This window comes from Eleutherodactylus coqui, chromosome 4 (assembly GCF_035609145.1).
Source record: "Eleutherodactylus coqui strain aEleCoq1 chromosome 4, aEleCoq1.hap1, whole genome shotgun sequence".
Classification (NCBI taxonomy): Eukaryota; Metazoa; Chordata; class Amphibia; order Anura; family Eleutherodactylidae; genus Eleutherodactylus; species Eleutherodactylus coqui.
The window spans coordinates 251,601,293-251,615,234 of record NC_089840.1 but is presented as its reverse complement, the minus strand read 5'-3'; the positions used below and the strand labels follow the sequence as shown (position 1 = coordinate 251,615,234).

The window sequence follows — 13,942 nt, the reverse complement described above, 5'->3', positions numbered from 1 at the left end:
AAAACATCGCGGCTACCTGAGCGTTAAGTCGTGTGAATGAATAGCAGTAGCGGCTACTATTCGCGAGTATGCCGCTCCCCTCCCTTTGCCGGACGGCTCCCTATCTTTTGATGGAGAGATATCTCGGCGTAAAAAAAATCACACCTATAACGCAATTTTTTTTCGGCACACCAAAAAATCATTCATCTGAAAGAACCCAGAGGTTCTAGATGCGATTTTTTGACGTGCCTACTAGAGACGAGCGAGCATACTCGTTAAGGCGATTTACTCAAGAGAGCATCGCCTTTTTCGAGCACCTGCTGGCTCGTCCCTGAAGATTCAGGGGGGCGGCGGGGGTGAGCGGGGGGTTGCGGAGGCGATCGGGAGGGAGAGAGAGATCCACTCCGCCACCCCCCTGAATCTTCAGGGACGAGCCAGCAGGTACTCGAAAAAGGCAATGCTCTCTCGAGTAAATCGCCTTAACGAGTATGCTCGCTCATCTCTAGTGCCTACTCTGCGTCCTATTTTCGGCGCGTATTTCACACATAAACCCCCCATTGAAATGAATGGGATGTGTAAAAAAATATAGTAAATACGCAGCTGTACGTGTAATGCTGTTTTACTGCGTTTTTACGCCGCTGTGAGGGGGATGACAAGTGGTGACATCATCAGCTGGCCTGTTCATTCGACACGCCGATTTAAATAGAGAATTCGTCTGATCTTCTAACGCATTGTACACGCATTTGCATAGCCTCCATTGACCTTTGTGCGCAAATACGCAGCAAAATAGAGCATGCTGCGGTTTATTTTTTTCGCGTGACCAAAACGCACAGGAGAAGTACGTGCATGTGAGCGAGCCCATTAAAATAAGTTCTAGACTTTGCGTATTGCGTGCACAAATACGTCCGCGCGAATCTGGCCTAACATTGTCAGCTTTGGTCAAGGTCGCGGTGCGGCCCTAGCTTAGTGGCGGCCATGTTTATTGGGATGTTTGGGATAATGGCTCTGATGTTGACAGAAGTTTATACACTTTATGTGATTTTCTGGGGACAATTCATCCAATTTGGTGTCTTTCTGCCCGCAGAGCGCCGTGCGGCCGGCCGTCAGGCGGAGGAGACACCGACTCCTCACAGTCACCTCAGCTCTCCCTCATGACGTCACTGCCTCCTCCCGCCAATGCGAAGTCCCGCCCCCAAACGCGCTGATTGGCTGATCTGTGTGCCTGCGTCAACCACCTGGGCGGGGTGGAGATCTGTGCGTGTCCTGGGAGGTAGAGACTGAGGTCAGTGTGTGCGGAGGCGGGGAGCGTCATGTGTGCGGCCTGCTGAGCTCCAGGACCTACTGTATGTCTGGGCAGGTAGGTGCGCCTTATACGGGCCGCGTCATACATGTACAGCGTCATGCTACATATATATGGGGACGTGTATTTACCTTCCTACTGGCATCACGTGACCTCACATTTAAAGGGGGCGTCCAGAATTTGCTGTCTTTGCAAAACAGCAGGGAAACCTACATTTCACAACTGTTTGTGTATCCATAGTAACGGTTGCCGCGGTACGATGTGATCACATGGTGTTGCTATGGAAAAAGTGGCGCAGCTATTTGCATCAGACTAGTTCGATTAGTTTTAATGGGCAGCAGCATTTATAACGTCAGCAAATTGAAATCCGTATGTTTGGGGGGGGGAGGGGCAGGTCACTATTTAATGCGGACTCTGCGCTTGGAAAAATCCGCCCGTGTGTTTTGCCCGTTGACCGGCAGATCTGCGGCTTTAGAACCCTTGTTGCGTTAAAAAAAGATACCGTTGCGTCATGCGAAACGGAGCGATAATTTTTTACGGCCGCCGATCGAGTGATGATCCTTATGCTTAGCGCTCATTTTAAAAATCGTCGTTCAGCCGTTTGCAAGTCGTTACGTATAAAGTGTGCGGTCCCTTGCGCGGTCCCCTGAAAGACCAGCGAATGACGAAGGAAATCGAACGATTCCTCGCTACGTATAAAAGGACGCTAAACGGAAGAGGATCTGCAGCAGAACTCAGCAGCACTTTTTTTCTCATGCTAGTTTGTGTCGGTTCCGCGACGGAACCTCTGGAGATTCCAATGCGGATGTGAGCCCGGCCTGGATGTAGTGCGACTCTGCGCCGGATCCCGCGCCCCATATATCTGATTGGGAATCAATGATGGCGTTTAGGTGGCGCTCATTTCTCCGTGTGCGCATTTGTAATCCGGATCTGGGAGGTATAACTAAACTTTTTACAAACTTTCGACATGTCAGAAGTTTTGATTGGTGGGGATCCGAGTTCTGAGACCCCCAGCGATCGCTATAAGGTACGGGCAGAAGTGTTCAACTGGGCGCTGTGCCTGATTGGATGCCGCTGTGAACGGTGTGCGGACTCCGTAGACTTTCAATAACAGGCGTCAGATGCCCGTTCGTTTTAGCGATCGGTGGGGGTCTCCGCACTCGGACCTTCGCTGATCAAAACTTCTGACATGTCAAAAGTTTTCAAAAACTTTAGTTACCCTTTCAGCCCTTGTGATGGACTCTCCACGTGCCCAACTGATGCCAGTTCCGGAATGCCGCATCCTGGATGTCTGGTGGGGGTTGATGCTCGCGGACTTGCCCAAAAAAGGTGACGATGAGGAGATCCCTTTAATGGATTTCTCCTTTAAGGCTCTCGCAGTTGTTTTTCGTGATGACTTACAAACACAGGAGCAGCGGACCCGGGTGCGGCGAATGCAGTAGAAATTTCCGGAGTTTTGGTCAGAATGTGTGGTTTGTTTTTTTTTCTCCCCCATATCCAGTATAACGAGGTATCGGCGACGGATATTTAGCGCGCGTTCACCCAGATTATTAGCGTCAGATCCGTGTTGGCGTTTTCTGATGCGGATCTCGCACTTGATGCGCAGCAGAAATCTGAGACGGAGCCTTGGGATTCCGCTGCAGGGTTCAATAGGGCAACTGGGCCTCTGGCGCCAAAGCTGCGACAAAAACGTACACAGCAATTATTTGACATGGGCGTAAAACCCCGTGCTGTGTGAATTATGGCGATTTGCTTTGTATGCAATAAAATGCAAAAATGGCGCTTATCCCGCTGTGGATTTCAGCAAGGAATCCTTACAGAAAAAGTACGCCGCGTGAATGGAGCCTCCGTATTCGCTCCTAACCCCTGATATGGCCTACCGTCATATAATAACGGATTTGCCTTATAAACGTGGTTCGGGGGGGGGGGGAAATGCGCCGTTTTTACTGCGCGGGAACGTTGCATGCATTTTTGCTGCGCATGTGCTTTTTTAATTTGCATCCGTTTTTTCACAAGGCGCCCTGTTTGCTTCCAACGTATAGCGCTGCGGACTGCGCTAATGGAAACCTACGCGAACGGGTGGAGCTTTCCACTTGCCTTATTGTTTTTAAAAACCCCGTTCAATTCAATGGCGCTAAAAACGGATCCGTTTAATTCCGTCTCTGACCCAACAACGGAGCGAAGAGACAGAAAATCAAAACAGGTATTAAACGCCCGTGTGACTCCACCCTTTCGCGGGCCAGTTTTCGGGCAAACGAACGCAAGGAGGAATATTCGTGCGCGATATTTGGGCTGGATAAAAGGACCTTTTACCGTAATTTGCGTAAAACCCCTGGAAAGTGCCTATCAGCGGTTGGACAAGGGCAGAGCGCCCCCTGCTGCTCGCCTATAGCACATAGTAGGGGATACGTTGCCCCCTTTTGTGAATCCTTGGCCTGCACAGGACGTGCGGTGATAACGCTGTGATCCGCAGCTCAGCCGGCGTGAGTCACAAGTCTGGCGCGGCTCCAGCTCAGGATGTGTCATGTCTGCTAATCGCAGATAAAGCAGGAAGTGTGAGCCGGGATTTGCGCAGCTTGGCACGGCTGGGTAATGCGGTTGTGTGTCAGATGTGTGCTAGCCATGTGACATCCAGTACCGGAAACCACAGATAAGGGGTAAACCGGGAAACACGAGGCGTTCGACATGTTAAAGGGGTCGGCGCGTCCTGAGAACCGCCGCGGAAAGATCGCTGATGTACCTTATTTGGAATGCTGCCACCTATAAATGGCCCCCTATCTACTGATCATGTGACCTTACACCCTGGGGGTCATCCTATCCACATGTCCACGGCTTGATGCGCACTTTAGGGCTCATTCACACACGTGTTTGCAATTTTGGCGTGTGAAATACGCAATGTTTTTACTGTGTGTTTAAATGCATATTTTGTGCGTTTTTTTTTTTCATGTGGACAAAGAACCCTTCGCTTCTCGTGCAGCCATTGTCAAGGTCTTTTGGTGTCAACGGCGCCTATTCCAAAGTCCCTGTTCTTTCACCCACATAACTTGTACTGTTTGTGGATTTTCCATAGCAAATTCTGCAGTATGTAAAAGGATTGTCCCAGTTGTAGCAGTTTTGCAACAGGAAGCAGACAGCGCTGTACATTGTGTAGTGGTCTGGGTTGGTACTGCAGCCTGAGTCCCATTCACTTCAATAGAACACAGGCTGCTGTGCCAACCCAGACCACTGCACAATGTACGGCGCTGTCTGCTTCCTGTTGCAGAACAGCTAGAAGTGGGACAACACATTTAAGTCCCGTGTGAAGGCTCCCTTATAGTAAAGGTCAGCCCTAACTATGGAACACACTGCATGTGTGCGGATGGAAGCGAGGCCAAAAACACGTATGTGGGAGTCAGGTGACTAGGTATAACTTTATATCCAGTATAGAGGGGGCTGCTAATTGGCCCTCCATAGTCGAGGTACAATATCTAGACCCCTTACCTGGTGAACTAATTTCAGGTCTGCAAAGTGACGGCGGGTCCGGCTGTGGGGTTGTAGTACGAACCTCAGTATGTGAGATATTCTGCTCCTGGGAGATCGCCCTTCAAGGGTTAACCCTCCGTGATTCAGTAGTTTGGCTGGAGGCGCCGGCAGAAAGCAGAACTAGTTAAAACAAGGAACCGAAACTGTTGGTCTGCCGCTGCCGTGGGCGGCGGGCAAATTATAGTACCGCTTCCCCCACCGGTGCCACATTTGGATGCAGACATTGATCTCCGCGCTTCTCTCCTTTCCCTCGCAGTTGTTATCCGGCTACTATATCATGGGCACGCCAGCCTCCGTCATCAGCTCCCCCGCGGCAGCATGGAAGGCCCCCGAGCCGCGGACCAGGAAAAAGGCCTCCGCCAACATCTTCAAAGACATTGACCTCCTGCAGATACAGACGCTCTTCCGCACCTGCGGGGACGAGTGCGCGGATGAACGTGCGCAAATCATTTACAACTACGCCGGAGACAAGAGCATCGCCGAAGCTTTGATCAAACTGCGGAGGAAGAAGAGGAACAAGGGATTTCATTCATCCCATCACAAACTGAGCGGCGATCGCATCGGAGGACTGTCCGTGCAGAACTTCAGCAAACTTTGGTAAGGGTCCGCAGCCGACGGCGGCCACTCTACGATGGGGGGGATATGGGACAGCTGAGCACGCCGCACGGAGGCTCCAATGGAGGGTGACCATGCAGAAGCAGCCAGGCACCCTCAATCTATTGGCGATATCCGCCATACATGCACAGCTCTGGGGTCCCTCCTGTCTACTCCACAATGATATCATGGGGTGCCGTTTGGGTGTCATGGCAGACTTGTATATCTACCTATCAAGATGTGCCTGCAGAAATACAACATACTGCAATACTGAAGTATTGCAGTATATCGTATAAACGATCAATCACAAGCTACACTTCCCTCAGGCTAACGTCACCTTGGCGAGCACAATATGAGGCTGTAAATCCTCCCTTCATATCACGCTTCCTACCATGTGAATTTCCCGATGATGTGAGGCGTTTTCATGTCAAAATGGCCTCACATCACTTCGGAGGAAAAGCAAGCCGCCGCCGCCGCCGGAGGATTGCAGATTTTCTCGTATTGTTTTCAATGGGAGACCTAATGATGCTGCCATCGGCCCCATTGAAAACAATGAGCGCTGCGATGCAAGAGCACGCAGGGAGATTGAACGTGCCGCGATATTTCCTGCCTCGCAGTGCCATGCAGGAAAAAAAAAAAACCCGCTCGTGTGTATGACCCCATCCAAAGAATAGGGTTCATGCTTGTGCGACTCGCAACGCACAAATCTTGCACGATTTTCTAGCCCGTATGAAGGCAGCCTCAGGAGACTAAGGGAAATTTCACATTATTAATAATTTAAAAAAATAATAATCGGGTCCGTAAAAGTCATATATATAAAAATGGCTTTATTTGTACACTGTCGTGCAAAAAAGAAAAAAGAATACTATCGGAAGCGTACTTTTTATTAATTTTTTTAATATTTAAAGCCATCAAGAACTAGTATGTACCTCAAGGATGTACTAATAAATTGTTTTTTAAATACAACAGAAAAAACTGTATAAGGGCTCCTTCCCACGGACGGTTTTCCGCCGCGTAATCCGTGGCGGAAATCCGCTGCGTTGCCCGCAGCTATTAGGTTCTATTGAACCTAATGCAAGTTCAGCGGTGGAATTCCGCACCGTAAAATCACCTGTCCTCACCTGCTGCATGCTCTATTTGCCGCGGGTGTACGCGCTGACGGCTTCCATTGCAGTCAATGGAAGCCGTCCGTCACGCTATCTTCCGCTGTAGCACAGCGGAAGATAGCGTGTAACCGCTTCCCCACCTACCGCGTCATGTGACGCTGCGGCGCGTCACGCGCTCGATTGCGCATGCGCCAAAGAGTCGTGCGGGACGTAGGACGCCGAATCTGGAGGTAAGTATTGGGGTCTCTGTAGGGCGCCGTGACGGGCTCCGCCGCAGAATTCCGCAGCGGAGCCCGTCACGCCCGTGTGAAGCCGGCCTAAATTTGGTATTGTAATTTTACTGACCCACAGAATAAAGTTGTCAGTTTTGTCGCAAAACCCAAACACCCCCCCCCCCCCCTCTCCTAAAAAAAAAAGTGGTGCTATTATGTTTTTTCCATACCAGCACTGCTTCACTAAAACACCCCCATAGCACGTGTCCTATTTATGCTCTGGGTGATTCAGCCCCTCCTTGTATTACATAGATGGCCGGTGATGTAGGACTTGATCAGCCGGATCTGAGGTAGCGGGTCTTAGATTCTCAGGCACGCTGCGGAGCTTCGGATCCCCAACCCGCTCTGTATGTCGGTTCAGCTGTCGCCGCTGACTTTATCCTTGCTACGAGCCTCAGATTTATCTCAGTATCATCTTCCATGTATGAAATGTGAAGATAAAATCTGTCCTTGTAAACGAGGTGTCTACGCCAAAGCTTAATGAGAGGAAGTGCTGACGTCAAGGGAGCTGCCATTCTGGTTCATCCTCTTCAGTGGCATTCAGTGACTCAGGGCTCTGAATGGAACCTCCGCTGCTGATGTGAACAAGCCCTTAGATGCCGTAGTCAACGCTGACCGCAGCATCTAAGCGGTAGGGGGCAGAAGCCTCAGTAAAAGCAACCCGCCCTACACTAAGAATGGCGTATCTGCAGATATTTATTTTCATCCCTTGTAAGTTTTAAAGTGCATTTGGTTCTATTAAAGAAAAAAAAAAAACTTGTCCAACAATAATCGATAGAATAGTAAAGAAGTTATGGGAAATTGGGAGAAAAATGAAATTATTTAACATTGGGGGGTCACATGGTATGGACCTCTCATTGGTGACATTACAGCAGGTTGGCTGACTTCAATAGGCAAGCCAAATCGCTTTGTCATGGCCAATGCAGAGAAGGGCTTAGCTCGCTTACCGTGTTTCCCCGAAAATAAGCCCTACCTTTATTTTTTAGGGTGAGGGTGGGCCTTGAAATATAAGCCTCCCCCCCCCCCCCCCCACCCCCCAAAAAAAAGAAAAAAAAAAAAACACATTACCTAGCCACCACAATCCGTGTCCTCCCACTGGACTCCGGCACGCTTGCTTGCAGTCTTCAGCCGCCGACAGAAAATCGCTTCCTGGTTCTGGAATTCATAAATCCGGCCTCCAGGCAGCGATGGCCCTGATCAATGCAGCTCTAAATGAAACATATATGATGACTGTGATTAGTTCGAGCTCTGTATTGATTGGTTCTTAGAGCGCTGCTCAGCCAATCAACAGCTCACAAGTTGTGGAGGCGGGATTTTTGAATTGGCTGAGCAGCATTAGTCTCTGCTTCTCCGGCTGCGGAGTGAGGAGAAGCCACCGCCAGAGATGCAGAGACTAACTCAGCTGAGACCAATGCCGCTCAGCCAATTAAAAAATCCCACCTCCACAACGCAATGGCCGTTGATTGGCTGAGCAGCACTCTAAGAACCAATCAACGCAGCGCTCGATGAACCGATCACAGCCATCGCTTCATCGAGCTCTGCATTGATTGGTTTTCAAGCGCTGCCAGCCAATCAGAGCTATTGCTTCCTGGAGGCGGAGTAATGAATCCTGGAACCAGGAAACTATCTTCTGCCGGCAGCCGAGGACTGCATGCATGCAAGCACTCCGGAGGACATGGACCGTGGCTGCTAGGTAAGTATAATAAGACATCCCTTGAAAATAAGACCTAGTCTCTCTTTTGGGGCAAAAATTATTAGACAGGGTCTTATTTTCAGGGAAATAAGATGCCGTCGCCACCGATGAGAGGTCCATAGCACATGACCCACTATTGGAACTGGGCTGGATGTGGAAGTGCTGGCATTACTAGACCTAGACTGGATTAAATAAGTTTTTCTCTCTCTCACATGATCGGGGTTGGGAAGGGATGGGGGGGGGATGCAATGTGTGACTTGCTGTTGCATTGAAGTCTCACATCTGTTTTGGGGTGTCATTTTGGTATGGCATACCTAAAGTCACAGTGTAACCCTAATGTATCCGTGACTTCACCTCTCTCCTGAGCTGAAGAGCTGACAATCTGTTTGTGATCCCTATCAGCATTAAGGAAGATGGGAGTTCTGCAGAGGAGGAACCTGCGCAGCCCACCAGTGACCCCCAGGAGAGGCCGGCACTCTGTGGAGGCAAGAAAGCAGACGAAATCCAGAGAACAAAGGGTAAACTAAGACGGCACCAGAAGAGGGAGATCTCAAGCTACCTGCACCAGATAAAACGATGAGCGGTGCGGACGGAACCGCTGCCGCGTCACAACTGCTATGCAAGAAGCAGCCGCCGCTTGTCACGTCTACACTACTGATGCAATACCCTTCTGTAGCACTCACTTGGTATTGTGGAGCCGTGCTGGCCGTCCTCTATGGTATTTATTACATGCAGGAGTGAAACACTATTAACCCTCGAATTATTGTCTACTGATCTCTAGGAAAGTTCTCGTGACCAAGTTTTTATAGTCAGAACGGCTGCTAAAATCCACAGGACTGTGCCCCCCTCCGCAATACAAGGATATTACTAATGGGGTGTGATGTCGCCCTTTGGACTGATTTGATTGGACATCTTGTTAATCAGTCATTGCTATGAGATGATACCTACTGACAGAGGGGAGCATACATATATACTCTACTCGGCTGAACAAACAGAGGTCCATGCTGGGCCGTCCAAGTACACTGTGTAAGGTTCCTGCGTTCTGGGAAAACCTCATCTGCTCGGTCAATAAAAAATAAATTGTTTCCTTGTGTTCTACCTAGAAGCCACAGGGACTGTTCCTCTGTAGTGGACACTTCCACATCCGCACGTTTATTTTGCCGCTGCTTCGTTCGTACATTCGGCCGCAAAATCCACTTGTAAAAAAATGTTGGCAAAAATCTGCCGCTCTTTTTGCTGTGGATTTAGTCCCCTCAATGAGCGAAATCCCAACGTCGCATTTTCAACACTGTTTCACGCAGATTTGCACAAAGAAACGTCATGTAGGTCCGCACGAAAGTGTCAGCTCTATTTGCGGATTTTGTGCGCTGACGGGGCTAAATCCATGTGCGGACTCATTACAGAATAGCAGTGGTTTCTGCCATGTGAACATGCTACTATTTACTGAAATGGGGCTGAGCTGCAATATCCCACGTGGACAGGAGTGGTGCTGTTTCTGGAAAAAAAGTTATGAAGTGTACTTTAAAAGGGGTTTTGTCATTAGGAAAAAAAAAAAATACTTATCTATTCCTTCCCTGTCAGTCTTCTTACCGCATCTTCACCTCCCCAATCTTCTCCTGGCTCTTCCAGTCCCCTGGGGTCACGTCACCGCAAGCCAGCCGGATCCTCTTCTTCCTGTTTTGGAGCGTCCATTATTTGCCGTTCACTTCCTGCAGGGCAATGAACAGTACGAGTGACCTAGCGATTACTGCCTAGCAGGGAATGCCGAATCCTTGGCAGCCTGCTTTAGTGCGACTGCACATGCGTGAAGTCTCACAGCTATTGTTTTGTGTACAAACCACTAACGGTAAGAGTTCACGCAGTTGCGCTAAAGCAGGCTGCCGAGGATTCAGCATTCCCTGCTAGGCAGTGAACGATACGTCATTAGTGACATAGGGTACGTTGACCTGCAGGAAGGAGATTGCCGGCAATGGACGCTTAGTCACAACAACATGATCCGGACCGCTTGCAGTGAGGGTGACTCAGGGAACTGCAGGAGCCAGGAGAAGATCTGGTAAGTAGATTGCCTGGGGAGGAATAGGTAAGTTTTTTTTTTTGTTTTTTGACAGAACCCTTTTAAGGCTATGCCCACACAGGCCACATCAGAAAACCTGCACCAAATCGCGGTTGAAGAGGTGGAAACCAGACTGCAAACTTGTTGCTAAAATTGACTTACTATGAACTTAAATTTCACACTGCAGGTCAGTTTCCACACTATGTGGTATCTCATCCACGTTGCTGTTCTGTGTGGGCATAGCCCAAAGGGGTTTTCTGACCCTCTTGATAATTATTAGGATACGTGATCAATATCAGATCCACGCTTGTGACCCCACCAGGTTCAAAGTGCTCATAGCATTCTAGTGCGTATACAGTGGTTGTATAGAGGTTATGACGGCACAGGTTAACCCCTTCCTGCTCCAGGACGTAAATGTACGTCCTGGAGCGTTAGGGTATATATGCAGAGGTCGCGGGGCGATTTCTCTGCATACAGCGCGGGCATCAGCTGTTTACTACAGCTGACACCCGCGGGCAATAACAGCAATCGGCCGGTCGTGGCTATTAACCCTTTAAATGCCACTGTCAATCCTGACACCGGCATTTTAATCCCCCAAACAATGTTCAGGGGTCCCGCACGGCTTCCCCGCTGTGAGATCGGGGGAGCCGTGCAGGTGTCATGGCAGCCACATGCCTTTAGAAAGTCAGTCTGCTAAGGCAGCCCTGGGGCCTATCAAGCCAGCCCCGTGGGGTGGCTTGATAGACTGCCTGTCAAATGGCAGTATGACGTAATGCTATAGCGATCAAAGCATCCTCCAGGGGGACTTGAAAGTTAAAAAAATGTAAGTTTGAATCACCCCCCTTTTCCCATATCTATTATTAAAAACCTAAATAATTAAATAAAAATACATATTTGGTATCGCCCTGTCCGTAAAAGTCCGAGCTATCAAAGTAGCGCATTATTTTTCATGCACGGTGAAAAAAAAAAACTGCAGAAATGCACTTTGTCACCCTGTCTCCCAGAAAAAACCCAATAAAAAGCGATCAAAAAGTCATATATATTCCAAATTGGTACTATCGGAAACTACAGGACATCCCGCAAAAAATGAGCCCTTGCTCAACTATGTCGACGGAAAAATAAAGTTATTGCGTGCACAAAATGACCGCAGAAAATAATTGAAAAAAATTAAATGTCTGAAAAAAAAAGTGCAGTATAGTAAAAAAAAAAACTATACAAGTTTGGTATCGTAGTAATCGTACCGACCCACAGAATAAAGTTATCATGTCGCTTTTGTTTTAGTTTGTGCGCCGTAAAACAAGACACACTGAAATATGGCGGAATGTCTTTTTTTTCCATTTTACTCCACTTTAAAAAAAAAAAAAAAGTTTTTCAGTACATTATCTGGTACATTAAATAGTACTATTAAAAACTACAACTCGTCCCGCAAAAAACAACAAGCCCTCATACAGCGATGTCGATGATAAATAAAGGAGTTATGATTTTTTTTTTAAAAGTGGGGGGGAAAAACGAAAATGGAATAAAAAAAAAAGGGCTGCGTCAGGAAGAGGTTAAAGGTGTTGTTCAGGGTTAGAAGAACTTGGCTGCTTTCTTCTAAGCACAGCGCCACCCTCAGCTATGGACTGTCTAGTATTGCAGCTTGGCTCAGTTGAAGTGAATGGGACCTACACTGTAATATTAGATACGGCCAAGAGTGGCGCTGCATTGGGAAGAAAGCAGACGTGTTCTAATCCTGGATAATCCCTTTAACCCTTTCAAGACCAAAGAGTAATACATTCTAAATCTTATTTCATAGTCTCACTTTGCTTGCGGGGTGTTCAGGCTTTTCTTAGAGAATCAAAATGGTACTTCATGATCAGTGGAGATACAGCCGCTGAGACCCCGAAGCTCTTAATAGCCCCTCCGGAATACAGCGGGCGGTTGTGTATGCACAATGTCAATCTGGTCATTTCAGTGGTTGCGAAGAAGATGGCCAAGAACGTTTACTCAGAAACAGCCAACGCTCTCACGGAGCAAAGTGGAACAGTAGTGGGCATATGTGACCGTATCTCCATTTATGTGGGGGCCCCACTGCTCATAGCTCCACTAAAGGATTTTCTGTGGGTTTGGGAAGCCTCCAGTTGGCAGAATGTGGGCACAGCATGGCAGTCTGTATGATAAATGTGCCCCCCACACAAAGACTAGCCGCTGGGGTCACTTTAATTGTTTGCCCTATTAATAACCATTACTTCCCTTTGTCATATTACTAAGTTATTGCCCCAGCACCGTGCAGTGTTCGAGTAGAGGACAACCACCGATGCCCAAACCACTGGGTACCTACCTGCTGTACACTGTATTCGTACACATGGGTAGTCCAAACATGCCTTTTACATGGGATGACTGTTGGGTGCAGAAGTAGCCCACCGCCTAACTATTACTACTGCTTACACAGGAGCCATAGTCATTCTATGAAGGGAGACAGAGCGGGCCGCCATTGTTCCAGCCACTATTTACAGTAAGCAGAAGATGGAGTAGTTCCCGTTTACACGGCCAATGCCCACTAAAAACAGACTCCGACAGGTGCGCTATTTTCTTGCTCAGTGCCCTGTCACCAGCCGCATGATCATCACCCAAATTCACTGTTTCCACTGAGAATTCAGGGGCTAATCACCCCGTGTGAAGTATCCTTTTAAGACCTTACATGCTAATTGCCCAGCGCTGGTTAATCAAAGCAGTGAGAAGCGCCTTCTACTAAAGTGCAGCGGGTGACGCCACTTTTGTTTTTTTTAAAGTGATCTTCTGGGCCTGGACAAACCCCCAACTTAAAGGGGTTTAGAGGCAGCGGCTGCCAGGATACACTGCGGTCGGAGTAGGAGGTCGGTGTAGTTGTCTGTGCTTGTAATTGCATTGATTCCCAGGGGATAGGGCCTCAGTTAGAGATTGGAATACCGCTGATGTGCCCCAATGCTTTGAACATCTTACTAGAAAAAGTACTGATGGCTGGTAGATAATTCCTCTTCGGCCTCCTTCGCATCTACCCTATGAATTGCGCTCGCCAGTTCCGGTATAAGATGCTTTTCCATGGGACAACCTGTGGCTGTAGATGCCCGACAGGTCGTCCCAACGATAATTGTTTATGTACTTTTACACAGCGACTACTATTGCTAGTGAATGGAGGCGGAGGGGGCCGGTCCAGCCCACCCACCTCCAGTCACAGTAAGCAGGCATAAGTGAACGAGCGCCTATTTCCACAACCGATTCTGCATGCAAAATCTAGATAAGTGAGAAGCAAATGCCTTCTCAGTCGTCATTCAGTCGGCGCATGCATTTATACTCAACGATAAGCGTTCAGGTCCTCACTGGATGGCGGGAATCCAAACAATATTGGCCCGTCTAGAAACACCTATAGTAACTGGCAAACGGAATTCTGGGCCAAAATAGATC

At 48.5% G+C, this 13,942-nt stretch overlaps 1 protein-coding gene across 2 annotated transcripts; it reads left to right on the top strand.

Moving 5' to 3' along the window:
* The first annotated feature begins 1,211 nt into the window (after nt 1–1,211).
* Nucleotides 1,212–9,564, top strand: AVPI1 (arginine vasopressin induced 1). 2 transcript variants are annotated; one of them, XM_066601087.1, is made up of 3 exons: nt 1,212–1,336; nt 5,058–5,398; nt 8,869–9,564. In XM_066601087.1, exons 1-3 carry the CDS (start codon nt 1,325–1,327, stop codon nt 9,044–9,046), a joined length of 531 nt encoding a protein of 176 aa, XP_066457184.1. In that variant the 5' UTR covers nt 1,212–1,324; the 3' UTR covers nt 9,047–9,564. The 2 variants fall into 2 exon arrangements, with proteins under 2 accessions (XP_066457184.1, XP_066457185.1); XM_066601088.1 differs by having other exon boundaries at nt 1,263–1,322.
* The last annotated feature ends 4,378 nt before the right edge of the window (nt 9,565–13,942 follow it).

Bases quoted from the DNA above. Each gene is read 5' to 3' on its own strand.
- AVPI1 (XM_066601087.1), top strand. The intron at 5,399-8,868 runs GTAAGGGTCCGC...GATCCCTATCAG, and splicing joins CAGAACTTCAGCAAACTTTG to CATTAAGGAAGATGGGAGTT.